The 27,302-nt window shown below is 50.7% G+C and overlaps 1 protein-coding gene and 2 long non-coding RNA genes across 4 annotated transcripts; 2 read left to right on the forward strand and 1 right to left on the reverse strand.

Moving 5' to 3' along the window:
* Positions 1–197: 197 nt before the first annotated feature.
* On the forward strand, positions 198–4,390 carry LOC133059434 (uncharacterized). Its single transcript, XR_009693552.1, has 3 exons — positions 198–525; positions 2,058–2,217; positions 4,109–4,390. It is a non-coding gene; the product is annotated as an uncharacterized LOC133059434 (long non-coding RNA).
* On the reverse strand, positions 1,021–14,244 carry TULP1 (TUB like protein 1). Of its 2 annotated transcripts, XM_061146526.1 has the most exons (15): positions 14,198–14,244; positions 14,036–14,099; positions 13,595–13,673; positions 13,159–13,326; positions 12,369–12,518; positions 11,329–11,430; positions 11,125–11,238; positions 10,676–10,794; positions 7,603–7,608; positions 7,340–7,510; positions 7,064–7,176; positions 5,944–6,055; positions 5,753–5,851; positions 3,238–3,409; positions 1,021–1,301 (listed from the first exon to the last, which is right to left on the reverse strand). In XM_061146526.1, exons 1-15 carry the CDS (start codon positions 14,242–14,244, stop codon positions 1,168–1,170), a joined length of 1,650 nt encoding a protein of 549 aa, XP_061002509.1. In that variant the 3' UTR covers positions 1,021–1,167. The 2 variants fall into 2 exon arrangements, with proteins under 2 accessions (XP_061002509.1, XP_061002510.1); XM_061146527.1 differs by lacking the exon at positions 13,159–13,326.
* A 2,479-nt stretch (positions 14,245–16,723) lies between these two features.
* Positions 16,724–23,425, forward strand: LOC133059435 (uncharacterized). Its single transcript, XR_009693553.1, has 3 exons — positions 16,724–17,048; positions 17,306–17,429; positions 20,346–23,425. It is a non-coding gene; the product is annotated as an uncharacterized LOC133059435 (long non-coding RNA).
* Positions 23,426–27,302: the final 3,877 nt, after the last annotated feature.

Here is a 27,302-nt window from a genome sequence, read left to right on the forward strand (position 1 = left end):
CCCGGCGTCTCCGCGCCCGGGCGCCTCACTCCTCGCCCTCCCGGAGCGGCACTCCTAACCTGCCTGGAATGCCGGGCGCTACTCCGTCCCCCCTCCCCAGTTCCCCGCCGGAATCTGGGGCTCCGGCCTGGGCGGGGCCGAGGGCGGAGCTCCCGCCTCGAGGGCAGGACTCCCGTCGGGGCCGGGGCCCGGGTGCCGCGTCACTAGGAGCCCGGCGGAGCCCCGGGGCGCACGGGCCTCGGGGCTCCTTACCCTCCACCCCCCGAGTCCCGAGCGGCCGAGGCGGAGCGTCCTCTCCGGCCCGGGGGCCCGCACCCCCGACTCCCGGGGCCCCAGAACCGGCCCCGCCCTAGAGGCTGCGCCCGCCCTGCCCGAACCCGGTTTGTCTGGTTCTCCTCGCGAGGCTTGTTTCTCGAATTTCTCCCTTTCCCCCTCTTCCTGGACCTCCGGGGCCCTCCCTCTCGGCCCGGCTTCCCGGGGGCCCCCGCAGGGGGCGTCTCGACACCGCGAGCCCGCCGAGTTTCGGTAGGACCCGCGATGGGCGCGTGGGAGGGGACGCGGGAGCGCCCCGGGGCAGGAGCGGGATGGGGGTAGGGGAACGGAGGCCTCCAGCCCGCCCCCCGGGCCCCTCCCGGCCCCCGGACCCCTCCCGCCGCCTCGTTCTCCGCACGCGCTGAAGAACCGCTGCCCGTCCTGGCCTAGGAAGCGGCTTTATTGGGGGTGTGGGTACCGGCTCTCCGCCCCCCGTCACCTGCCCCCTCCTCCGAGCCCGCGCCGGCTCCTCGGAGCCCTAGTGCAGTCCCAGAGGGGGTTAAAACAACACTGACTACTGCTCCTGGACAGGAAGTGACTGGGGCGCGGGGCGGGGGTGGTGTTGGTGAAGCGGCGCAGCCTAGCTTCGCGACCAGATGTGCGGCTCCAACTCCAGATGTTCTTCATCTCCGTCCGACCCGCCGTCTGAGCTCCTCCCCCCACCCCCACCCCCCACCCCCCCCACACCGTGCCAGGCTGGGCAATGAATGAAGGTCACCCGGAGACGGTGAGGGGTCAGCCCCCCGACAAGGGAGAAGTCTTCATCGAGGGGCTCTGGTGAAGGGACCGTGCAAGCCTCCAACGTGAATCCTTTACCCAGCCCTGGCGGGCGGGCGCTGGGGGAGGTCACTAGGATCACTCGCAGGCCAGCTTCCCGTCGAAACTGGAGAGGGCGATGGCGAACGCCTGCAGGGCGCACAGCGGGTACCGGTAGTCTAGGGTGAAGGCGTCCTCGGCCACGCGGCCGAACTGCAGCACAATGTAGTCGGCTGTGGACACAGACATGGGTTGGGGCGGCCTGAGACCTCGTGGGCTCTCTGTCCTGGCAGACGAAGCCCTCATCATTGACGGAAGGGCCCCCACCCTTGCACTGGGACCCCAGTCCTTAGCCACTGTCTCAGTTATTCACCCTCCATCCATGCACCCTCCTATCTCACCCAATAAGCCTGCCTGCAACTGCACCCACCACTGTAAGCCCCTGAGGGCAAGGACCCTGCCTTACCTTCTTCTGCCCAGGGCTAGGCATATGACCTGCCCGCATTGTAGTAACCAGTCAAACTTGCTTATGCCTAGAATCCTTTCTTTCCAACATCTGCTATTTTCACCCCATTCTTCCCCATCCCAGACCCCAAGTCCTGAGACCACCAGCCTCATGACCTCAACCAGTGCCCCCACTCAGCCCCTACCTCATATCTGGCCCAGGTTCCCAGCCCCAATCCCAACGCTTCCCCCAGCATCCATGGGACAGGATGTTGCTAAAAATACCCCCCAACCCAGGCAGACCAGGCTCCACCAGAAATGTGATCTGGAGATGGGTTTTTAAGACCTCAGGACAGATGACACTGGGGGCACATCCCTAGGATGGTGTGGGGGTGGGGAGCTTGTTCAGTGTTAACCAATCTTGGGAACCTGGAAAATCCCTAGGAGATACCGCTCCATATCCACATCTCTTCAACCTAGTGGGGACCTCTCCCCCAGGCTTGTAACAGGGGAGTTTTTATTTGTGTTCTATCTTTTTTCCCTAGTTCTACAATGGCAGGCCTTTGACCTCACTGGAAAGAGAAGACTAGAAATGCTTGACTTATATTTCCTACTCCTGAAAGACAATCATCTTGATGGGGTTAGGAGTGGGACACCGGAGCCAGACTACCTGGGTTCTAACCCCAGCTCTGCCTTTCACAAGCTGTAAGTTACTCAACCTCTCTGCATCTCGGTTTTCTCATCTGCCAAATGCTGTTCAGTCACTAAGTCGTGTCTGACACTCTGTGACTCCATGGACTGCAGCACGCCAGCCTCCTCTGTCCTTCCAATAGGGACAATAATAATACCTTCCTCACAGGGTTGTTGAAGAGATTTAATGAATCAGTATCTGTGAAGTCCTGAGAACAGTGACTGGTCCACGGAAAGCACTGTGTGTTTGTGAAATAAAATTTGAGGGCCAGGGTAACTGCCTGCAGCTGCTGAGAGACTTGGGTAAGGGACTGCCCTCTGAACCTTGGCATCCTCTCTGGCCACACAGGGGTTGGGCTATAAGTTTTGGGTTTTGTTTTGTTTTTTTTTTTTTTGATTTGGCTGTGCTGAGTCTTAGTGGCTGCATGTGGGACCGAGTACCCTGACCAGGAGTTAAACCTGGGCCCCCTGCACTGGGAACGTGGAGTCTTAGCCACAGGACCACCAGGGAAGTGCCTATAAGTTTGTTTTTTTAACTTTTACTTTTGGCAGAGCCTCGTGGCTTTTAGGCTTCACTTGCAGTATCTTATTTCCCTGACAAGGGATTGAACCCAGGGCCATGGCAGTGAAAGTACCAAGTCCTAACCACTGGACCGCCTGGGAATGCTGTTTCAGTGGTTTTTAAACTCTAGCAGCGTAACTGTCCCTTCAACGCAGTCTTACCCAGAACAGCCCAGCATCTGCCCAGGCTCTAGTCAGTGCTAGGACGAGGGCCTGAAAACAGTGCGCCTGAAGACAGCTGCTTGGAATATCTGAGGCTCCTTGGGGGTACAATGTGAGTGCCCCCACAGGAGAGAGTGACCTTCCTGAGTGTCAGGCTCCAGGGATAAAAGCTAGCTCCACTCCAGTGTGTGTGAGAGAGGGCTGGTGGTGGTGGAGGGGAGATGGCGGGGGAAGCGGGGAGGGAAAGAGCTGAGTGAGGGTTGAGGTCTTGGAGGTGGTGAGGAATCAGCCTGGTGAGGAACAGATACTCACGGTCATCGGTGTGGACAATCTGGAAGTTCTTGACCGAGGCCTGGGTGACTCGGCCTTGGAAGTTGAGGGTGTAGGAGCCACTGTCTTCGTTCCAAATGGGGGGCTTGTTGTGCAGCTCAATGAGGCTCTCCAGTGTCTTGTTCTGCCAGCGTACCAGCAGCCCGTCGCTGGCCTGGGGTGTGAGGGGTGGGGAGCATTAGGGGCATGATGGTGAGAGCTGGCTGAGATATCGTGGGACTGCTGGGGTGGGGGGTGGGGCCTGGGGACCTGTGATGCCCTTGTATGTGTGTGCAGCCTGGGTGTCAATGGCCATGGTGGCCAGGGTTTCTTTGAGTACACCCACGGTGTCTGTGGCATCCTCTGGCCAGGGTGTACGTCTGGGAGAATGGGCTTGGCTGTGGGACGCCGGAGTGGAGGGTTGGAAGGTGAAAAGTAGCATCTGCCACACAGGAGGGGCTCTGTGCCAATGGTCCCAAGGGGTCTTGGGCCACACGCAGGCATCTGTCACAAGGATGAACCAGATATTCTAGGATCTACAAGGAGCTCACAGTTGAGCTTCGAGAGGTGTACAGGTAAAGAGTAGTTAGAATGTCCTGGAAGAGTTTCTGGAAGGAAAGAGCGGGGTCTGTATGAGACATGTATTTCTTTTCTTGGTTTCTTTGTCACCTGTTCATGTTCATGGTTTAGAATGAGTCCACTCAAGACTGTGTCCTCCAAGAAGCCTTCCTGACCCCAAGTCTGATTTAAATGTCTTAGCTCTGAATTTCCATAACACTTTGCTCTTATGATTTCTCCCGCTGCACTGTTATGGACAGAATTAGATACCCTAACAGCAGGCACAGTATTTGACTAGTGGCTCTGTGCCTTACAGACAACGGGATGAGGTGGTTGGACGACATCACTGACTCAATGGACATGAGTTTGAGCAAGTTCTGGGAGCTGGTGATGGACAGGGAAGCCTGGCATGCTGCGGTCCATGGGGTCGCAAAGAGTAGGACATGACTGAGCAACTGAAGTGAACTGAACTGAACTCTGTGCCTTAGTTTCCCTCATAACAGGGTGTTGTGAAGATTAAATGAGTAATAGTGCATGAAGTATTGTTTTGACCAGTCCCTCGCACAGAGTAAATGTTCAATAAATATCAGATATTGTTTTGATGGTGCCTCTTGTATTGATTTTACCTTCCTCAGTACCTGGCATTACTAAGTGATTGTAGAATGAATGAACTGATGATGAAGAAAGATTCAGAGCAGTTCTGGGTGTCAGTTCTCACTAAGCCCAAGCACACGTGGGAGGCACCGCCTTTGGAGGATCTGTGTGTCTATTCCAGGCTGGGAGGAGCAGTTGTGAAACACACAGGCTCCCAAAGACCGGAGCCACCCAGGGCTTGTGCCCCATGGGTTGGCCAGGTCTCTGATTATTCCAGTGTGGCTTTCCAGCAGGGAAGGATGTGTGATCAGCTGACGGGAGTATTCTTTTTCATTGTAAATGAGTAAAGTGACTTCACTGTGAGTATGAGACATATGAGACATGCCAGTCGACCGTCTCTGAAATCCCAGGCTCACTCAGCTTGCAGTGCTGAGGGGCAAAGCATGGGTCTGACACTGAAGGAGGCCCCCTTGCTCTGGGCCAGCTCTCCATCTTGCCCTACACCTCACACACACAAAAAACAACCTTTGCTTTTTAAACTATGTCAAATCATTATCACTCCTTTGCTCAAAGCCCTGCTGTTCCTATTGCTCTGAGTAAAAACCAGCTATACAGGCTCACCTGCCCCTCACTCTCACCTCTCTGACCTCATCTTCCTCCAGCCACCCTGGCCACCTTCAAACTCAGCAGGCACTCTCCTGCCTCAGGGCCTTTGCACTGGCTCTTCTCCCTGCCTGCATGATCTTTTCCCAGATATCTGCAGGGTTGCTCCTCACCTCCTTCACATTTCATCTGCTCACTGAGGCCCACTCTGACCACTGAATTTAAATCAAAACCTACACAGACATGCACCTCATCTCCTTTCCCTGTTCAACCTTTTCTCCCCGCCCGCCCCCCCCCCCCCCATAGTAAATACCAGTTTCTAACACACTACACAATTTACTTACTTATTACAGTCTTTGTCTACTGTCTGTCTCCCTGCCCTGGGATGCCAGGTTCATGAGGGTAGATCTTCGTTTTGTCAACGATGTCTGCAGTTGCCTCGACTAATACTTGGTACTCAATGTATGTGTGTTGAATAAATATATGAATGAATGATTATGATGTACAGTAAAAAAAACCAACCAACCAACCAACCCTATTGTGCTTGTTTCAGTGAGTTCAATGAAAATCCTCCAAACTGAATCCCTTGTGCAAGTGGCCAAAATGAATTTGTGATGGGGTGATGGCTGTGCTCAGGGGTTGGGTACGGGGCAGGCGGAACGCCCCATCCCCACCCCACACGGCTTCCCAGAAGTGGGTTACAAGCCGGTAACCAGGGAGCAAGACCCACAGGGAAAGGCTGTCAGGGAGGTGCGGGGCTCACATTGCGAGGCCGAATGGGCACCCTCTCGTTGTCGGAATTCATGCCAGGAATGATGATCGTCATGCGCCGGGGACCTCGGAAGCCCAGCACATTGGTTTCCTGGGAGGGAGATGCATATTAGACCGCCCGGCGAGGGAAGGGGCGAGGGAAGGGGCCTGCCGCAGGCACAGGGGGACAGAGGGCGCTCTCACATAGATCACGGCCGCCAGCTCCTGCCGAAGGCTCCCCACGTCCGTGCTGCCGCCGCGGTGCGGGTTCTTCCCATTGTCAAAGACGGTAAAGCGGTTCCCCAGGAGGTTGGATCTGCAAGCAGGGTGGAGCTGGGGGCGGGGCTGAGGGGGTTCCATACCCCTTCTTCCAGACCCCTCCTCACAGCCAAGCTTTAAGAGCTTTCTGCCTCAAGCATGGGTGTGTCTTAGGGCCCTACCTCTGGCTGTCTGCAGGAAGTCTTTTTAAAACCTGGGTCTACAAGGAGACTGGGCAGCTTTCAAACCTAAGCTCTTACTAGCTGTATGACCCCGGGCAAGTGACTTAAACTCTTAGCCTCAACTTCCCCATCTGTAAAATGGGCGTGGTAATAGTATTTACTATCAATTTGGTTGATAAGATTACTGAATGCATTAATATTTGCAAGTTACCTAGAAACACCTCTGACACATAGGTAGGCCTTACATATGTGTTTGGTAAAGACATAAAGAAATAAAGCCTGACTTGGAGATTCACTTTCTCCTCATCTCTCAGATTTGTGGTGAGGATTGGATGACCTATATGGGAAGACATAACACAGGGTAGGTGCTGACTATTTCGTTCGGTCAGTTAGTAACTGTTTATTGAATAGCTACTATATGCCAGGTGCTAGGAATTCAACCATGAACAAGACAGGCATAATCCCTGTTTCCTGGACTTTATGCCCTACTCCAAGTGAGCTCCGTGGACTAGCAGCATGAGCATCACCCTGGTGCGTCTTAGAAATGCAGAAACTCACTCCCAGCCCAGACCCTCTGAACCCAATTTTTTTTTTTTTTTTGCCTCTCCCTGGGACTTGCCAGATCTCAGTTTCCCAGACCAGGGATTGAACCCAGGCCACCAAAGTGAAAGTTCAGAATCTTAACCTCTAGACCACTAGGGAACTCCCCTCACTGAGCCATTTGAAGAAGATCCCCAAGTGATCTATCTACATGCATCAAAGCAGACAAGCGTCCATGTGTATAGAGAAGCCCGGGGCCGGGGGACAATTCCAGAGTGTCTGAGGTGGGGGGCACTCTGCACAGCGGGGCAGAGGTGACTGGCTCCTGAGTTTCGCAGCCCCACCTCAGCTTCCCAATGAAATTCTCCCCTCCTCGGGACAGATTGGTGGGGTCGCTGGAGATGAGGTAGTTGGCGGTCTTGCTGCGCTTCCGCTTCCTGCCGGCCAAGAGAAACACCTGGGGAGAGGGGCAGCAGAGATGCGCTGGAAGACCGAGGCGAGCGGGAGGGGAGTGCGGGGAGGGGAAGGCCCGTTTGTCCCCCAGCCCCCACCCCCATTCTGGCTCTCGACCCGGGCCCGGGCCCCTCCCCTCTCCCTTCTCCCTCCCTCCTCCGACCCACCTTCTTCTCGGTGTCCAGGTGCAGGAAGTAGGAGGGATACAGGCCGCGGTCCATGCCCTTCTTGTCTCGGGTCAGCCGGCAGCGGACCGTCCGGCCCTGGGGGGCAGGCCGAAGCACGAACTCCTGGGGTTCATCCACTTCCACGGGTGGGGATGGGGCCCTGTCCTCCTTCTGGGTCGGGACAGAGGGTGCGTCAGCCCCAGAGCACCGTCTCCCCCAGCCCTCAGCAGGTCCGGAGCCCGGAGGCAGGCAGGATAACTCACCGCTTTCTGTTTGGGGGGAAGAACAGAGGCGACTCCAGTGCTCGCTGGGGCCCCTCAGCCTCCCCCGAGGCTCGCAGGGCTGTGGGGAGCCTTGTGCTTTATTAAGATTCTGTTCAGCTTGTGGTTAAGAGCCAAGGCTCTGGAGCCAGACAGCTTGGGTTCAAATCCTGGTTCCATCACTAACTGTTTATTATGTTTGTTAATTTTTAACCACGCTGTGACTCAGTTCTTTTCATCTAAGTATGCAGGATGGGGGTGGATACCTGGGACAGACCTTATATACTTAACAGACACTCATAGAAAGTCTACTGATGTGCCAGGAATTATTCTATGCACTTTCCAAATATTCCTCTTTGGAATATTATCATTCTTCTTATCTATAGCTACTGAGGTGGTTGGTCTCTTTATACAGGTGAAGAAGCTGAGGCTCAGAGAGGCTTAATAACTTGCCCAAGTTCACATAGTTAGTAAGAGGTGAAGCTGGGTGTTGAATGCTGCCCAGTCTTCTGTTAGATGCATAGCCTGTTGAAAGACCTTCCATCACATGGATGCTCTTAGGGCGTGAACTGAGGTGAGGCTGCAGGTATGGATTACTGTGTTCTAAACACATGGTGTTATAGAAGTGTTAGCTACTACTGTTACTATGTACATGCAGGCGTGCTAAGTCACTTCAGTTGTGTCTGACTTTTTGTGACCCTATGGACCATAGCCCACCAGGCTTCTGTCCATGGGATTCTCCAGGCAAGAATACTAGAGTGGGTTGCTGTTCCCGCCTCCAGGGGATTTTCCTGACCCAGGGATTGAACTTTTGTCTTCAGCATCTCCTGCATTGGCAGGTGGGTTCTTTACCACTAGTGCCACCTGTTAGTTTAGCAGACAGTAAATACCCAGTGAATGTAGCAGCCAATCTCCAAGACGGTATTTATACTCTAGTGTAGATCCTTCCCACATTGGTCTCTGTGATCAATGGAATAAGGCTGAAGTGATGGGCGGTCACTTTGAAAGCTAGGTCATAAAAGATATTACAGCTTCTGCCTTGCTCTGTCTCTTGGGCCATTCTTGAACTCTGAGGCAAATTGGCTACCACATCATAAGGACACTCAAGGAGCCTCTGGAGAGGCCTCCAGCCAACAATCATGATAGTAAACCCATTTAGAAGCAGATCTTCCATTCCAGTCAAGATTTGAGAATGAGTGCAGCCCCAGTTGACATCTCGACTGCAACTTCATGGGACACGCTGAGCCAGAACTACTCTTGCTAAACTACTCCTAGATTTCTTTTCTTTTTAAACTTTTTATTTTGTATTGGGGTATAGCCGATTAACATTATTGTGATAGTTTCAGGTGAACAGTGAAGGGACTCAGCTATACATCTACCTGAACCCACGTTCCCCCAGACTCCCCTCCCATCCAGGCTGCCACATAACATTGAGCAGAGTTCCCTGTGCTATATAGCAGGTCCTTGTTGCTTATCCATTTTAAATATAGCAGTGTGTACATATCCATCCCAAACTCCCCAACTATCCCTTCTCCCTGTCCTTCCCCCTGGCCACCATAAGTTCGTTCTCTAAGTCTGTGAGTCTGTTCCTAGATTTCTGACTCACAGAAATTAAGAGGATGAATTATTGTTTTAAGTTTTGGGGTGGTTTGTTACATAGCAATACAACAAATGAATAAATAAGCTCATTTTGCTCATTGAAAACTTTTAATAACTCTTTGGTTGTATTAGGCCCTAGGGTGGCCTGATGATCACCCTACTCTTGCGCCTTCTGTTCTTACAAGGCTAGTACCCTTTGCTCTCACGTTCTGTCCCTCACAGGAAGGGCAACCAAGATTCTAACCCCAACTTTCTCAGCAGGGGAGAGAAGGGACTGCCACCTGGGTATGTGCATTTGAGGAGTAAATGCTCTCTGGGAGCCACCAAGAAGCCCTGGTGGGCTGAGGTTGCCCATTTTGCTGAAGGCAGGTTTGCACTGTGTGTGAAGTGAGGCTGGTGTTGGGAAGCGGGCCCTTAACCTCCGGGTGAGTGGGCATCTCTTCTCCACTCTAGGCTGCTGCAGAAGAAACTTGGGAAACTCAGGACTATGTTTGGAATGTGGTGTGGAGAAAGCCGGAACTCATTTAAACATTTCTACGTGGTGAATTTCAAGGGCCTACTATATTAAAGGCTCTGCATGCCTGCATATTCTCTCTGGAAGATAATAAACTGGGCTTTCAGTTTATACATCAGTATCTGGTGATCTTGTCCCATGTGAATCAGTCCGTGGAGACCTGACCATGCTTGTACAAAGGAATAAACCCACAAAGCCAAGACCCCACCCTCACCCCCCAGGCCCTGCCCTCAGGGTGATCCCTCCATTCCTGGAAGCTGTTTCTCAAAGGCTTTCATCACTTTCTCCAGCTGGACCCCTCTCTCCTGCTTACTCCAGCCTGTGCATGTTGGTACCTGAGTCCTGTTTGTGAGGAGGGGCAGCATTCAATATATTTAACAACACGGTCTGCCCCTGGAGACTGCCCAATCAGAATGGACATGGTAGGCCTAGAGGAGGGTCCTGGAGGCCCTTGAGAGCCAGTGTTAACTCTGGTTGCTGGATAGTTTGGTTGCTGGAAGGAGGTCCTGGGTGGGAGAGGAGGAAGCATTCTGAGCAGTCTCAGAGCAGCAGGGTAGAACTGTTTTAATAACTCACAGTCAGCCTAAGCTGTGCCCAGGGCTGTGTATGCTGTGCCTGTCTGACTGTGCTTCACCTCCTGGTACAGAAAACGTGTGTGCGTTCACGCGGGGCCATGCAAGCACCTCCGGCTGTGTCTGATGGTTAGGCTGCAGCGGGGAGGGCTCAGGGCACACAGCATAAGGCCCCCGGGTGGCCAGTCCCAGCCTGCTGACCCCGCACTGCCTCTTCTATTCCTACAAACCTGGTTCCCTTTGTCCTCATATCCTGTCACCAAAGAGGGAGCTAAGAATTCTAACCCCAAGGGACTCCATGGCCTCAGCCCACGAGGCCCCATGCCCAGGTCCCCCAAACCCTGCCAGTGCTCCCAGCAGGGACGTCACCCTCTCCCTTCTGGGCTCCCACCTTTTTGCCTTTTCCCTTGGCTTTGCCCTTCTGATTGCTGTTCTTGGTCACCACAGAGGCCGCCTCCTCCTCCTCCTCCCCGTCCTCCTTCTTCTCCTCTTCGGAGCCTTTGGGAGTGCCTGGGGGTGGAGGGGAAGCCTGTTCGCCCCTTACCCTGGCAGGGGCACGTCACGGTTTACAAGGGACACCCACGCCTCACCTGGACCCTTCCCACAGCCACAGGGGAGCAATCCCAGTTCACTATTATCGGAGAGGAATAACCTCAGAAAGGCGAAGACCCTGTCCTGAGGCCACATGGCTTATTCAAGTGGGCGTCAAGGTGCCCCCAAGTCTTCCGACTTGAGAACCTCCTCCTTACCCCATCTAGGCCGCACCCGCCCCTCCACAGTGACAACTAACTGTGCCCCTGGACGCCCCGGAACCAGAGCTCACCAAAGCTCACCACCCACCCTTCTTCAGAGCTTTCTGCGATGGGCCATCCCCGGGAACCAGAAACATGGCCGCCGGTGTCTTCTTCACCCCGCCTGGGCTCATGGAGCAGTCCTTGTCAGCATCCCCGGACCCTGCTTGTGTGGAAGTGAAGGGGTCATAGCCCACCCACCCCCGCCACACACACCCCCAGAGACCCTTGCTCCTCCGGACACCAGGCTCACCTTTCTTCTTCATCTTTCTTATCTTGGTCCCTTCCCCAGCTGGAGCCTCCTTTTTCTTAACTCGCAGAGGTTTCAGTGGTGGGCCAGGGCTTCCCACATCTGCTGGAAAAGGAGGGTAGGGGTTAGACAAGGAAGAGTCACACCTTCCACCACACTCATTGTCCCTTCGGTCCCCTGGGAGGCCCAGAGCCCCTCTGCCTATCTTGTTTTTAACCCTGAGTTCAAAAGGAACTGAACAAATGCCAGGAGTCTAGTAAGTAGTGAATGAATGAATGCCAGGCCTTCTAAGGAAACTCTGAATCCCAGCTCCCTCCCCATCTCCCTCAGAAAACCTCCAAACCTTCTCTGGTCAGAGCTCCAGACAGTCCTCTCCCTTCAAGAGGCCCAAGGTCCCAGCTACGTGTCTACATTTACATCAGACCCCAGGACCCGTCGGGCAAGGTGCCCAGCCAGGAAGCCATCACAGTATTTACTCACTGATTGATTTTTATTATAATCACTTTGATACTTTTGTAAAAGTTATAAATATAATTCATACTGAGTTAAAAACAAAACTTAAAAACTCACCAAGAACATGAAAATCCTCTGCCCTCCCTGACTCAGCACACCCTGAGCAGGGGGCTGGGGAGATGGATGGTGGTGGGGGCACATATTAATTTAAGGATCATTAGAGGGAAGAAGTTTCCCAAGTGGTGCTAGGGGTAAAGAACCCGCCTGCCAATGCAGAGACACAAGAGAGGTGGGTTTGATCCCTGGGTTGGGAAGATCCCCTGGAGAAGGGCATGGCAACCCACTCCAGTATTCTTGCCTGGAGAATCCCATGGGCAGAGGAGCCTGGCAGGGTTGTAAAGAGTAGGACACGACTGAAGTGACTTAGCATGCAGCATGCAGAGGGAAGAAATCACCAAAGGGTGAAACACTTGGGTCCAGGCACCTGGTAGCTTTCTGATGTCTCAACCCCTGCACGTCCATGAACCCCCAGGCCCCTCTGGGGCCAGTTTTGTGTGTCTTTTTGCCCCCTCTGGACCCTCAACACCCACCCTTTGGACCCTGGGCCTTGGTCTTCCTCTCCTTGATGTCTGTAGAAGCCTTCTCTTTGGGGGCTTTCTTGGGAGGCAGACGGACTCTCTCCTTCTTTTCCTCCTCTTCGTCTTCATCTTCCAGGTCCTCCTCTCCCTCCTCCTCATCCCCTGTAGGTAGAAATTCATCAACATGGGGGTTGGGGTGGGTCCTCTAATCTCTGCGGGGCTCAGTCTCTCCAGATTGCTGGGAGGCAGTGAAGGAGCCGGGGGTAGGAGGCTCCCCTGTGGAACAGAAACAGGAGGAAGAGTCTCAAAGAATGGGTGACCCCAAAGTCTTCCACGGTGTGCAAGTCGCACGAGAGCTGGAGTCGGGGGTACGCTGGGGGCTTGGCAATCCTGTTCTGGGAAAATGCACTTCTCTGCAGGTCCTTCCTCTTTCTCTGGCTATCACACACCCTCCTGGCATCTTTCAGTTTCCCCTTTTCCATCCCTTCTAACGAGACACGTGCCTGCTTCTCCCACTCTGCTTCTCCCTACCCTGGTCTGTCTCTCTTTCTAACCCCCAGCCAGACCCATCTGAGCTCCCGCTGGCCCCTAGAGGTAGTCTGAGGCAGAGCTCCTAACCGCTCCTTTGTGCCTCGGTTTCCCCATCCGGAAAATGTGGACAAGAACACGAGCATAAAGGGTTTCCTAGTTCAGAGCCAAGGCCAGGGACCCAGACGCTGTTTCCTCCAGTTGTCTGCCTCTGTCTGTGGTTCCTGTCCAAGCCCTCGTCTCCAGCCGCCCCCTTCCCTCGGGGTTCGCTCACCGTCCTCCGCGTCCGGGGCGTCTGGGGCGCGGGCTACCAAGAAGGTCTCCCGGGGGTCGCGCTTCTTGGCCTCGGGGTCCCTGAGGAACTTGGTGTAGACCGTCTGCGCTGCCCGGGCCTCAGCCGGTCCCTGCGCGACCTCCTCCCGCGGCTTCCCCTTCCTCCCGGCTGAGCCGAGATGCGCGGGTCAGGAGGGACCCCCCCCACCCCTTCCTGCGAAGGTGCCCGCGCCCCCTCGGGCTTCTCACTCTTGGGGGCTCCCCGGGGCTCTGTTTCACTTTGGACACCGCTCTCCCGGCTTTCATTCATCCTTCCACTCTTCCTATCCCCCAGCTCAACCACCCGCCCCGACCCCCCGTGCCTCGCCTGCGGGCCTTCCCTCACGGGCCCCTCACCTGGGGGGTGCCCCGGGACTCGCCCCGCGCCCCCCGCCCACCTCCAGGTCTCCGGGGCTTGGATCCCGTGGGGCAGGGGGCCTCTGGGGCTTCTGGCTTTTTCTTCCTCAACTTCTGTCGCTGCAGAGTGGGGGTGTCAAGAGGAGGGAGAGGAAGGAAAGGGGGGGGCCTGAGGGCTGCCCATCACCCTCTAATCCCTTGAGCCGCCAGAAATAACCGCGGATTATCGGGAGGGGAACTGCGCCCCTTCCTGGGGCGTGGATGGACGACTCCCTCCCACGCCTCATGGCCACTTCCAATGTCCCAAAGCCCAGAGTCTTCCCCGGGACACCCTATGCCCCCCAAACACCCCTTTCCGGCAAGAACAAAGCAAAGCCCAAACTTCCAGGGAAGTAGGGACCCCCAGAGACTGCTGAGGGGGGCCGGGCCCGGCTCCCAGATCCCCTGTGCTGCGTGGGGGTCTCTCCGTCTCCTCCCCAAGCCGGGTGACATACCTGCTTGGTGCGCTGCTGGACCTCAGGGCTCCGGCCTTCCTCCTCGTGTCCGCTGAGGGTAGCAAAGGCGTCAGCCTGTCTCCCTCCCCAAACCCTCCATCTGAGCCCCCCACCAGGCTTCAGGTAGGGTGAGGTGGGGGCTTTCCAGACCTGTCTGAGGCCCACACCTCTCGGAGGGTGTCGTCCTGCAGCGGCATGGTGCCCGCGCCTGGCTGCACCCACTTCTCTGGCCGCCCTGCAGCTCTAGAAGCTTCCCTGCTGCCGCCCCAGCTAATCCAGGCTCAGCCTCACCCCCACCTCCTGCAGGCTCCAGAGGGTGGCAGGACTGTGGGAGGGGCTCCTGCCCAGAGCACCCTCCCCTCCCCCCAGCCTGGCCCACTAAGAGAAGAGGCTGAACTCACAAGATCTCAGATCCCCAGCGGCCTGAAGACTGGCGTCCCTGTAACAGGTCCCCCCACGCCCTGAGCTTTGGCTTAGAGATGCCGATTTGTAATTTGTTGGTGGTAAATGGGGCATGGGAAGAAAACATGAGATCAGATCCTGTATGTATCCTCGTTTTTCATAAAAAAGAATCAGGATTTACTAATATTTAATATATATAGATCGACAAATGCGTGTGTATATACTTTATAAAGAAATATGCCTATATTCTGGGTGTAAATATAAATGTTTCTTTACGATAAGGAACATGCTTTTTAAAATACATTTTAGTTAATTTTTATGAACTTTTTTTTTAAGTTCTGTTGATTCAGCTGGTCTTTTTTTTGCCTTGCAGCACACAGGATCTTAGTGAGGGATCTTACTTTCCTCACTAGGGATTGAACTCATGCTCCCTGCATTGGGAGTGCGGAGTCTTAACCACTGGACCACCAGGTAAGTCCTGGAACATGCTTTTTAAAAAGCTTAGAGACAAGGGAATGTAATGTTGGTATGATTAATATCATGGGAGAGGTTTGGCTAAGTGCAGAGGAAGCCCAGAAGAGGGGCCCAACTGGGGGTCCTAGAGCCTTCCTGAAACCTGATCTAAAACTTGAAAGGTGAGGGGAGTTCTGCAGTCAAAAAAAAGAAAAAGAAAAAAGAAAAGGTGGGATGGTTTATAGCTGGAAAGGGAACAGCAAGATGGTTGGAAACAGATGTATTTGTCTGGCATGGGTCAGCCAGCCCTGAGCACAAGCCTTAAGCTCTGCTGCTTAAGAGCTGAACATCCTTGGTTGACTAACTTAACCTCTCTGAGCCTCCGTTTCCTCATTTTATGAAATGGGTTTGACAACAGCACTGACCTGGTAGGGATGTTGTGCAGATTAAATGAGATGACAGGTGGAAAGCCACATATAGTAAATGCTCAAAAATCAGTAATTAGAAGAAAAAAAAAGACAAAAAATTGGTAATTATGTGCCCTGTTTCAGAGCACTTCGGAATCATCTCTGTTTCCTCAGCATTTACAACACAACTTGACACATGGTTGGGGTTCATTTTTTGCATGAGGAAATTAGTGAGCACTTTTTTCCTTTTTTGCCCACAAGGTTTGTGGGATCTTAGTTCTCTGACCAGCGATTGAACCTAGGCCACAGCAGTGAAGGTGCTGAGTCCTAGCCACTGGACTGTCAGGGAATTCCCTATTTCATTTGATTTTCACTGGACAAGAGTCCAGTGACACAGGTGAGGTAGAGGTTATTATTATTTCTATTTTATAGGTGGAGAAACTGAGGCCCAGAGAAGTGAAGTGACCTCCTTAGTGTCGGCCAGATGGTAACCAGAACTGTCTTCTGTCAGAGCTTTTGTTCTTAACCCTTTTATATTTTATATAGTCATAATGATTAGATGGAATTTGAATGAAATAGTCTTTTTGTTTTCTCCACGTCCTTGGTCCACCTGGTCCCAATTTGCCATACATAATCTTCCTAAAATGCTACTTCTTTAGCTCACACCTTTGCTCCAAAATCATCACTGGGTCCCTACAATCAGGTTTAAGTGCGCTGGGTTGGTGTTCAAGGCTCTCCCTGACCTGGCCCCAGTCTGCCTTTCTCACTACAGGGCTTTCTCAAACCCTACCCTCCACCCAGCCCCGTAGGTTTACTTATTGCCTTTGTACCTTCTCTCCTCCATACTTTTGTTGCAGCTGTTCCCTTCTCCTGGGTTGCCCTCCATATTCCACGAAATCCATCCAACCCTCGCTCAGTCGCTCAGTCGTGTCCAAATCTTTGCGACCACATGGACTGAAGCCTACCAGGCTCCTGCATCCATAGGATTTTCCAGGCAAGAGTACTGGAGTGGGTTGCCATTTCCTTCTCCACATCCAACCCTAAATAGCCCTTAAGTCTTCACTGCTAAGATTCCTCAGTCCTCATCTGCCTCTGAATGTGTGATAACCGGAGTAGCATTTATTGACCACCTACTGTGCATCAGGTCATTGTTCCCATTCTCTTTCCACTGAGGCAGACAGTAACACCTTGATATTAAAGGTGAGGAAACTCACAGCTGAGAGTCATCAGCAAGTATTTCCTGGGTACCAATTCTGTGCCAAACAGCACTGGTTATACAGTTATGGACAAAAGGATGTGGTCCCTGCCCTCATGGAGCTTCCATTCTTGTGAGAAATGGAAGAGAGAAAATCCGTGAATATGCAAATTACCAGGGTAGCCCAGTTATAATGATATCATGATTATTAATTCTAACAACTGCCAGGAAGGGAAAGAACTGGGTTCCACAAGAATAGCGGGGGGACCAGTCTGAATTTAGAGGATAAATAGGGCTGAGAAAGGAATTAAAAATATATTTATTTATTTATTTATAAAATTTGGTGGTGCCAGCTCTTAGTTTCAGCATGCAAACTCTTAGTTGCAGCTTGTGGAATCTAATTCCCAGACCAGGGATGGAATCCAGGCCCCCTCCATTGGGAGTACAGAGTTTTAGCCACTGGACCACCAGGGAAGTCCTTGAGAAGGGGATTTTTAAACTGAGACCTGAAGGATTTCAAAGACTATGAAAGAGAATGTTCCAGGTAAAGGGCACAACTTATGAAAATGTTTCCAAGCAACAAAGAACTTGGCACCATGGGGTAGTGGGTGCTGTAGCCCCCTCGACCAGGACCGCCCTAAGAACCGCCCTTCAGAGGGAATCTCTAACCCCAGACAAATCCAAGCCGAGAACCACAGGGAGCCTGGGGCTCAGCGGGCTATAAACCTAAGCATCCAGGTTCTAACCCTGCTGGAGTCCCAGAGACACTTCTCTGTATCTCTTGCCCACTTTTCTCAAAAGCAAAGATTCCTGAACCCGCCTGTAGGAGGCATGTGGGCTGAGCTTTGGCCAACACCAGAGGTGGACTCTGCTTCCGAGTTGGAGGGCAGATTTGAGCAGCAGAAACTTTTATGTGAGAGAAAAGGTAAATTCACTTCTTAGATCTCTCCTGTTGGGTTGCATGGGTGTGATATCTACGTGCATAATAAAGTGTCCATTTACTCGATTTTTTTCTGTTCTGAAGGGTCTCATGAATCAGCATTGGCTCTGTAACCGTTGCACATGGCAGCTGAGGAACACTATCAAGTATTAATTCACATTAATGTGTACAAGTCTGGACATGACTTGTGAAGCATGGTAGCAGTTCTTCATGTTCAGAACTAGTGCAACATTGGATACTATTTTGAGAACAGTTCAGTTTTCCTAAAAGTGTTAAATAAGATGAAATGAAAACTTATAAAAAACCATTTAAATTAGATTAATTTGGGGATATTTATTAAGTGTAAACTATATTTGACTTTAAATTTTAATATATCATTTTGAATATATTAGAGGAAAAGTCACTTTTCAAAACATACATGAAAAATAATTTTAATTAAAAAGTTTAACATTTACATAGTTACTTTGAGGAGAATGTATTCACATGTTGTACACTTTGAATGCAGTGACATGTTTTTTTTTTCAGTGACATGTTTTTAATCCTTGGAGAGTTAGTCTGGGTTCAGATCATGATAGAAACAGAAAGTAGCCAAATGGAACACAGAAAAGAATAAAAAGGGTCTTTTTATAAAAGGGCCTTCCCTGGTGGCTCAGCTGGTAAAGAATCACCTGCAAAAAAAAAAAAGAATCCACCTGCAATGTGGGAGACCTGGGTTTGATCCCTGGGTCGGGAAGATCCCCTGGAGAAGGGAAAGGCTACCCACTCCAGTATTCTGGCCTGGAGAATTCCATGGACTGTATAGTCCATGGGGTTGCAAAGAGTCAGACATGACTTAGCGACTTTCACTTTCACTTTTCACTTAGAGACGTGTCAGTCTCTACATTTGGGCCAAGGATGGGTAGGTTTAGTATTGGCCATCGAGATTTTGCTGGCCATTGAGATTTTGCTGAAAATGAGTGTGAGTTTAGTGATAAGATTCATGTCAAGAACACACACAGGGACTTGCTTGGTGATCCAGTGGCTAAGATTTTGCACTCCAAATACAGGGGGCCTGGGTTTGATCCCTAGTTAGGGAACTAGACCCCACATGCCGCAACTAAGAGTTCTCATGTTGCAATTAAAAAAAAAAAAAAAAAGAAAGGAAAGATCCCAAATGCTGCAACTAAGGCCTGGAACATTCAAATAAATACCAAAAAATTAAAAAAAAAAAAAAAAACAACACAGATAACTTCTGGTAACTTCTGCTCTGACACCAGAACACCAAACCTCTCCACAAAGAAAAACAAGCTTGAGACTTTATAACTACACTTTGTTCTGGTCTAAAAATGGCATTTCTGTTTGACCATTGGCATTAGTCACCAGACTCAATTCCACTGGAATTTTAGTTATTTCCTAAAATTAAATCTACTTTCAGAAGACAAAGATTTGCTGCCACCAATGACTATGATGCTGATCAATGACGACTCCTACCGTGTGCCAGGCATTGTGCCCAGTGCTTTCACTCGATTCTCATAGCACACCTGTGTGTCTGTGGCTCAGAGAAGTTAAGTAATTTGTCTAAGGTCACACAGCTGGTGCTTGGTGGAGCCATTCCATGGACAAGCGCGCACTAGGTGTGCGGGATTCACTTGTGTTATCTCTAGTCCCTGTGGAAACTTTGAAAGGCAGGTGGGCACATGAGTTCACCTCTCCATTTCCTAGCTGGTAAAGTGGTGACGATAACTGTATCCGACTTTATGGAAGTTGTGAAAATCAGATGGATTGATCCATGTTCGGTGCTTAGCGCAGTGCCTGGCACAGAACCGATGTCTTATCTAGGTCAGCTGTGGTGCTTTATGTATAAGGAAATTAGGGCCCAGTCCCTGAGCGACTCGAACCCAGCCCTCCCTGCCTCAGCCTGCCTGGTGCAAAGGAGAAAAGAGGGCATTTTGGAGAAAGTCTGAAGCAGTGGTTAAGAGCTGGAGAGTTTACTCAGAAACAGACCCAAGCATCCTGCTTTCCCATGTCCCAGCGGGGTGACCTTAGGGAAGTTATCCCCCTTGCTTAGAGCCTATTGCCCTGAGCTTGTTTCTCAATCTGGCAAAATAAATTTGTAGCATGAAAGGATCCATTCAGGTGGGCTTTTCAGAAACCTGGGAACTCCAGCTGCCTGAAGGTGTGTTCAGGCTCTTGCAAAATAGAAAACAGGTCTGAGCTTTGAAATGGCCGGGTTTTGTCAGCTTTATTTTGTTGAAGGTTGGGGCTTCTTTTATCCATCAAGGTGCTGTTGGTGTCACATAGCCCCTGGCAGACTGTTCTAGAGGGGAGTTTCTCTCAGTGAGCTCTAGACTTGCAGTGCCAGGGTCTTAGTCTTTTTCTTTTTTGGCCCCATAGGTTCTTAGCTGTGGCATGTGAATTCTCAGTTGTGGCATGTGGGATCTAGTTCCCTGACCAGGCATCAAACCCAGGCCCATGCATTGGGAGCTTGGAGTCTTAGCCACTGGGCCACCAGGGAAGTCCCCAGGGTCCTAGTCTTATCCTTGCTTCTTGGATAAGGAAACGAAGGCTTAGGAAGGTTAAGCCACTGTCCAGGGTCTCACAGGAGGACAGGCGGGAGTGAGCAGGATTCAGGCCAGCTGTCTGAGCTCAGAGCCTGGGAACAGCACCGGGGTGGCCCATGGAGGGGCTTCTTGAGCATTTGCTGAATGAAGCCCTGGTGGTTGTTGGGCGCTGGCCGAAGGGGCTGAAAATGGGGTTCCAGCGTGGTTTTCTCCTCATGGAATGCATAGCCTGTGAGATGAGGTTGTTGGGAGGGACAGAGCATAAAACCGGGGCACTGATGTCTCCTCTAGAAAAGGAGAACATGACAAATAATATTACTGGGGGTTCTGAAATGCTTACTTTTGAAATTACTCCTCGCAGTAAAGCAGTGATTCTCAAAGTGGGTTCCCTGGACCAGCAGCATCGGCATTACCGGGAACACGTTAGCAGCACGGATGCGCAGACTTCACCTCTGACTACCAGCAGCTCTGGGCTGGGGCCCAGCCTTCAGCATTCTGGCATAGCCTCTGGGAATTCAGATGCCCACCTGAGTCTGAGAACCACTCAGCACAGCACCGTCTCCAAGAAACGAGGATGCTATCTCCCCACTGGGTAGTTCCTCACACATCTCTGAATGATGTCACATGAGCTATGAAGAAAAGCTCCCTGAGGCCAGGGACTTTGTCCATTCTGTTCACAGCTCTCTCTCCAGGGCCCATGGTGTGTGACGAGTAACTAAATGGGGAGAGAGAGACAAAGAACTATCTTGGATGCTGTGAATGGGGAGGGGAGACCCTGCCTGTTTCTTATTCTGTCTTGATCCTGCAACATGTGACTCTAGTGTTTCTAGTGTTTAAAGATACAGATTCCTGGCACAAGTGGGCCCTTAAATACCTGTCTCTCTACCTAGTGCTCAGGGGAGGAGATATGGCCTTCTTCTACCCCTGGTGGAACACCCCTCTGGATGTTGTTCAAAGTCCATTTGTGTCTCCAATGTGGTGTATGCCTGTGGCAGGTACAGTATTTGACGGGAGGTTTATGAGACTTTCTTCAAAAACTTTTCCTTTTTTTCCCTTCCAATGTTCATTTTTTCCTCCAGTGTTTTTTTTTTTTTTTTTTTTTGAAACAATTTCAAATTGACACATAAGTTTTAAGAATAGTGTAATGAACTCTGGAATACCCTTGGCCAAAGACTGATAGGTTTTTCCTACTGTCCCAGTAATGGCCCTTATAGGTTCAGGGAAACACTGCATTGGTTGTGATGTCTCTCTAGTCCTCCTCAACCTATGAGAAATTGTCAAGAGCAGTTCTGTGCTGTGCGATTTTCACTTATGGGTGTCTGTGTGTGTGTTAGTCACTTAGTTGTGTCTGACTCGTTGTGACCCCCATGGATTGTAGCCCGCCAGGCTCCTCTGTCCATGGAATTCTCCAGGCAAGAATACTGGAGTGAGTTGCCATTTCCTTCTCCATCACTTATGGGTAATTACCGTGATTTAACAGTTGCCTTCAGGCGCAACCTCCGCATAAGAAGCCACTTCCTGGACATCCTCTCAACTGAATCCCTGAGGGTGAACAGGGACTATGAACTCAGACTAAAGCCGTGTAAGGGGCAGGTAACAGAAGCCCAGTGTAAAGTAGCATAAGCGCAAAAGGGAACTGATTGCCCCCTCAACTGGGTCAGCGAGAGGCAGTCTCACCTCTGGCATGGCTGTATCCAGGGGCTCTAAAGGCGTCCCCAAGTCTCTCTCACCCTCCCTGCTGCTCGCCTCTGCGTTCGTGGGAAAGGTGACCTCAGACGGCCCTGAGCTCATCCACTCCCCCAAACGGAGGCCGGACTGGCTGCGCTTTGGTCCCTTCCTTACCCTTGGATCTGTCGCCGGCCTAGGATGGGTGTACTCTGATTGGCCAGCTCGGACCTGTGCCCGCCTCTGGGCGGGGCTCTCTGTGATTTGCGGGAACAGCAGTTCTGAAAAACGAAAGAGGATTTCTTCTCCGGTTCGCTCGGTGAGCAGTCCGCACAGGCTGCTGTTGTCGGAGTGAGGAATAATAATAATAGCAGCAGCAGTAGCCGTGACATTTATTGAGAGCTTGCTGGGTTCTGGGCCTGCTTCTAAGTGGGTTTCCTATCAATTAGCTCATTTGATACTTAGCCATTTTGTGCCGTCGAGTTTTACTTTCGCACATGTTTTCCATACCAGCAACTTCACAGACAGGTGCAGTCACTTGCCCACGGCGACACAACTAGCACGCAGCGGAACCCGGGGCCCCACAGCCTCGGGCGTCACTCTCGAGCGCGTCCTGGGGCGCACGGGAGTTCGCCCTCCAGTTACCTCTCAGGCGTAGAACCCGGTCTCCTGCTCCAGGCTGGGGCTGTCACCCTCCAGGGCACCTGTGAGCCTGGGGCAAGGGGAGCACCTGGGCCCAGATCGTTTAGGGGAAGTTTGCTGTTACCCACCGAGCAGAGCGCAGCGCCCCAAGAAACAGAAGACAGAATGAGCAGTGGTTCACACTGGCTGCCCACAAGAATACTCAGGGGGGAGCTGAAGCCGTATCCCAGGCCAATTAACCAGAATCTCTGGGGTGGAGCCCAGGCATTAGTATTCTTTAAGCTTCCCCAGGTGAATTCAGTGTCCAGCCAAGGCGGATAATCACTAGTTTGTGGGCTTTCTAGCTTAATAGAAATAGCCATGGTTTAAGATCCGCCTGGCTTTGACTGTTATTTAGTGAGAAAACATGAAGGTTCTGGCTGAATCAATTTGAGTTTTTGCATAACCTGAGTGTCCAGAGCTGAAAAGCCTTTGGCTGTTTTGAAGAATCAAGCATTATATTAAATTTTGGTGAAAATTTCTAACTCTGTAGCCTTCCTTTCTGGAAAAAGAAAATAAAATCCTTAAAAAAAAAAAAAATCCACCTGGCCTTGAGATTTGGCTCCACCATCGCAAGCCGTGTGATTTTGTGCCAGTCACTTACCTTCTCTAAGTCTCAATTTCCTCATCTGTGGGAAAGGTTCTAAGTCCCTCTTCTTTATGTGAAGATCAAATGAGATGATACCTATAAGACCTCCAGCATAGAATTGGCACTCAGCTCCATTCTTACTATTAAGGAGGGGTTAGGAGAGAAATGGGCTTCCCTGGTGGGAGACCCGGGTTCGATCCCTGGGTCAGGAAGATTCCCTGGAGAAGGAAATGGCAACCCACTCCAGTAGGGGCCTGGAGAATCCCATGGACGGAGGAGCCTGGTAGGCTACAGTCCACGGGGTCGCAAAGAGTGGGACACGACTGAGCGACTTCACTTTCACTTTCACTTTTTAGGACAGAAATGGCTTCTGCAGGACCATCCAGGGAGTCAGAGCTGTGCCAACGACTCCCATCCCTAGGCTGAGGCTGTGGAATGGACTCTGGGAGCCTCAGACCCCAGCCCCTCCCTCCTTGATCTTCCACCCTCGCGGAGGGGCCTGAGGCTTCTGAGTAGGGTGAGGTTGGGATGCAATGGGCCGGGTGGGAGTTGGGGCAGAGACCGGTGGGGGAAAGGGGAAGTCAGTGTGTGTGCACTGACTTAGTCTTACCACCAGGCGGCGATAGGAACCCACCCACTGCGAGAGGAACAGTCAGGCTGAAGGAACGGACGACTGGGAATAACACAAAGATATTAGAGGACTCTTTTGAGTACTAGGTAAATGCTAAAGCCTTATTTTCTTTCATTTCCATTTACTTCAGGCAGTAGTCCTGGGGTAGGCGCCATTAACCTCCTTTACGGGAAGAAACTGAGGTGGTGCTGGTGACTGGCAACCAGGAACCTAACTGAAATCAGTCGGACTCCAGGTTAGTCCCTTAATCACTGAAGTCATAGGTCAGAGCTGCAAGGGTCTTTAGAAATTCTCGGGTCAAGTGATTCCCGAACCTGTTTGATGATAAAAATCACCTGAGGCTCTTCAAAAAATGCCAAATTCCTGGGTCCCAGACAGGCATTGAATTAGAATTTCCCAGGAAAATGGGCTCGGGACTGTGTCTAGTTAACAAAAATCCCTGTTTGGAAACGTGATCTGCTCTCAGAGGGGGAAACTGTCCTGCCTAAAGTCACAAAGCCAACCCCCTCCAACCTCCTAATACCCTGTAATTCAGAAGCCAGGCCACACCCACCCCCTCCAAAGATGAGACAGTATAGCACATGACCTAGCAATTCCTCTTCTGGGTATATGCCCGAAAGAGTTAGAAGCAGGATCCTGAAGAGGTGTTTGAACACCCATGTTCATGGGAGCATTAATCTCAACTGCTGAAAGGTGGACACCACCCCAGTGTCCTTCAACAGGTGAATGAATAAGCAAATGTGGTGCATGCATTCATATATGCTCAGCTGTGTCCGACTCTTTGTGATTCCGTGGACTGTAGCCCTCCAGCCTCCTCTGTCCATGGACCTTTCCAGGAAAGAATACTGGAGTGGGTTGCCATTTCCTTTTCCAGAAGCAAATGTGGCATAAACATACAATTAAGTATTATTCAATCTTAAAAAGGAAGGGAATTTTGACATATGCTACAACATGGATAAACTTTGAGTACATTAGGCTCAGTGAAATAAGTCCACCCACAAAAAGACAAATACTGTATGATTCCACTTATATGATATACCTAAAATAGTCAAATTGTTTTCGTAGAGGCAGGAAGTAGAATGGGCCTGAGGGGAGAGAGCAATGGGGAGTTATTGTTTAATTGTAACAGAGTTTCAGATTTGCCAAATAAAAATAGTTCCAGAGATGGCTGGTTGCCTAGTAATGTGAAGGTTACTGACATTGAGCATCACCAACTCAATGGACATGAATTTGAGTCAACTCGGGGAGATAGTGAAGGACAGGGAAGCCTGGCATGCTGCAGTCCATGGGGTTGCAAAGAGTCAGACCCGACCTAACTACTGAACAACCCCAGCAACTGACATTGAACTGTACACTTTGAAATGTTTAAGATGGTTAATTTTATGTTATGTGTATTTTACTACAATATAACAATTAGAAAAAAAGGTAAGGTGATCTGTGCCCAGCCCTGGAGGGTTGACAGAGGTGAAGAGTGAGAAGGTAAATGTGATTTTCTTCTTTTGATTGACTTTTTGAATAAATATATGTGGAATTTGATGAGTGTTGATTGTGAATCATCTCTTTTCCTCAAAGAGGATTATACTAATAATGTATGGATACACTTTTTTCCCAATAACTTCATCAACTTTTGGTTCTATTATTTTACCTTTTTTTCTACTTATGGGCAAAAGATAGTACTTCATTATTATTTAAATTTACATTAACTTTTGTTAGATTTAAAATGGAAGGTCCAGAATTGACCAATGCCGTTGACAGCCTCAGAATGATTTTCCTCAAAATGTTAATGCTTGATTTATTATACTAAATAAAACAAGTCCATGTTTTTTGTTAAAGTAAATTTAAAAATCTACTAGGTCTGTTACAGAAAAGAGATAGTTTGGCTCCTGCTTGAGCTTTGGCCTTAGGGTTTCTGCTTATTTAGTACAAATTCCAGGTTCTGAGATGGAGGCTCTTGAAGCAGAGGGCTCATGAAGTTGAGGACCACGAATGTAAAAACTCGTGTTCATTTTGCATCATCACCTGCCAGTCCTGGTGATAGAGTCCAATCCTGAATCATGGATCTCAGACATTGACTCACATAGCCGAAAAGCCCAGGGTAGTCTCAGGAATGGCTAGTTCCAGATACTCCAACAACCTGCTGTTATTATTATTTTTAAAATATTTATTTGTTTATTTTGGCTGCACCAGGTCTCGGCATGCAAGATCTTCAATCTTCCTTGCAGCACACGGGATCCCTAGCTGCTCCATGTGTGATCTGTTTTAGTTGCAGCATGTGGGATCTACTTCCCTGGGATCAAACCTGGGCAGCCTGCACTGGGAGTGCAGAGTCTTAGCCACTGGACCGCCAGGGAAGTCCCCTAGTAGCCGTTATTATGTACCTCCTAGGTCATTCTCTTTAGTTTTTTTTTTAATCGGAGTATAGTTGATTTATAATGTGCTAGTTTTAAGTGTACGGCAAAGCAAGTCAGTTATACACACACACACACACAGCGGGGTTTTCTCTTGTTGCGGAGCGTTGGCTCTCTGTGCCCTGGCTTTAGTAGTTGTGGCTTGAAGGCTCTAGAATGTGGGCTCCAGTAGTGGTGCCTGGACTTAGTTGCTCCCCAGCAAATGGAATCTTCCCAGAGCAGGGATTGAACCCACGTTCCCTGCCTTGGCAGGCAGATTTGTAACCACTAGACCACCAGGGAAGCCCCATATCCATTCTTTTTTAGATTCTGTTCCCGTATAGGCCATTATAGACTACTGAGAAGAGTTCCCTGTGCCATACAGTAGGTCCCTATTAGTTATCTATTTCATATGTAGTAGGTCACTCTCCTTGTGATGGGATAAAAATGGTCAGTGAGAGGCTGGGCACAGAGATGTGTCCTTGCTCCCTTCCCCACCCCCTGCACCAAAAGAGTCCTGTAATTATTGATCCAATTTCTCCTCCCTGCCTTCCCTTCCTGAAGAAGAGTGATTCTTCCCCATGGGAAAGTAGCTGCTGAGTTGAGCTAGATGTGGAGGAGGAGCGTTTTTTATTTTCTTTTTTTTTTTGGTGGCAGATGGAAATTGAGTAGCTTCGGGGCATGAAGAAAGAGAAGAGAGGAAAGGGGGGTTTAATGAGTATGCCTTTGAACTATGTACTTGACTTCCTTTAAATCCTCCCAGAGGTGTGACTAAAGAATGAAATTGCTTGTTAATTACTTTGGCTGGTGGGTTGTATTTCTGGTGCTAGCTATACCGTTCTGAGACTGGATCATGTGTGTCCACATTTATTAGGGTTCCACCCTTACTAATGAAAACTTGGGCACGAGCACTTCAGCCTCCAACACCCTGGGGACTTGGCTCCTTGACAGCCCTGCCACCCATCCCCAAGACCACACCCTGGTCCCTGTCATCACCCGAAACTGCTCCACCTCTGAAATTACACTCCAGAAGTCCCAGTCTCTAGTGACAGTCTCCTCCCCACACCCCTGCCCACTTCCCTCCCCCACACCTCTCCTCTGACCCCGCTGGGGCTTCCAGCCCATTGATCCCTGTTGTTCTTTTTTCTGTTGGTAATGACACTCACTTATTCCTTGGAAGAAACTTGATTTTTTTCTCCCATATGGATATGATTCGAATGAGGTTGACTCTACCCTCACATCTGGGCAACCGTATTTCAGACGCTTGGCCACAGCATTGGGTCAGGGGTGACCCTGGGAGAGCCAACCCAAGGGCACAATTTTTTTCTGCTCCTGTGGCTCATCAGGGAGGACTTAGCTGGGACT

This window comes from Dama dama, chromosome 7 (assembly GCF_033118175.1).
Source record: "Dama dama isolate Ldn47 chromosome 7, ASM3311817v1, whole genome shotgun sequence".
Taxonomy (NCBI): Eukaryota; Metazoa; Chordata; class Mammalia; order Artiodactyla; family Cervidae; genus Dama; species Dama dama.

Excerpts from the sequence above, each read along its gene's own strand:
- TULP1 (XM_061146526.1), bottom strand. The coding sequence starts at position 14,244 with ATGCCGCTGCAGGACGACACCCTCCGAGAGGTGTGGGCCTCAGACAG. Across the intron at positions 11,431-12,368 it reads CAAGGCCCAGGGTCCAAAGG|CAGATGTGGGAAGCCCTGGC; the intron begins GTGGGTGTTGAG and ends CTCCTTTTCCAG. Across the intron at positions 3,410-5,752 it reads TGCCCATTCGGCCTCGCAAT|GCCAGCGACGGGCTGCTGGT; the intron begins GTGAGCCCCGCA and ends CTCACACCCCAG.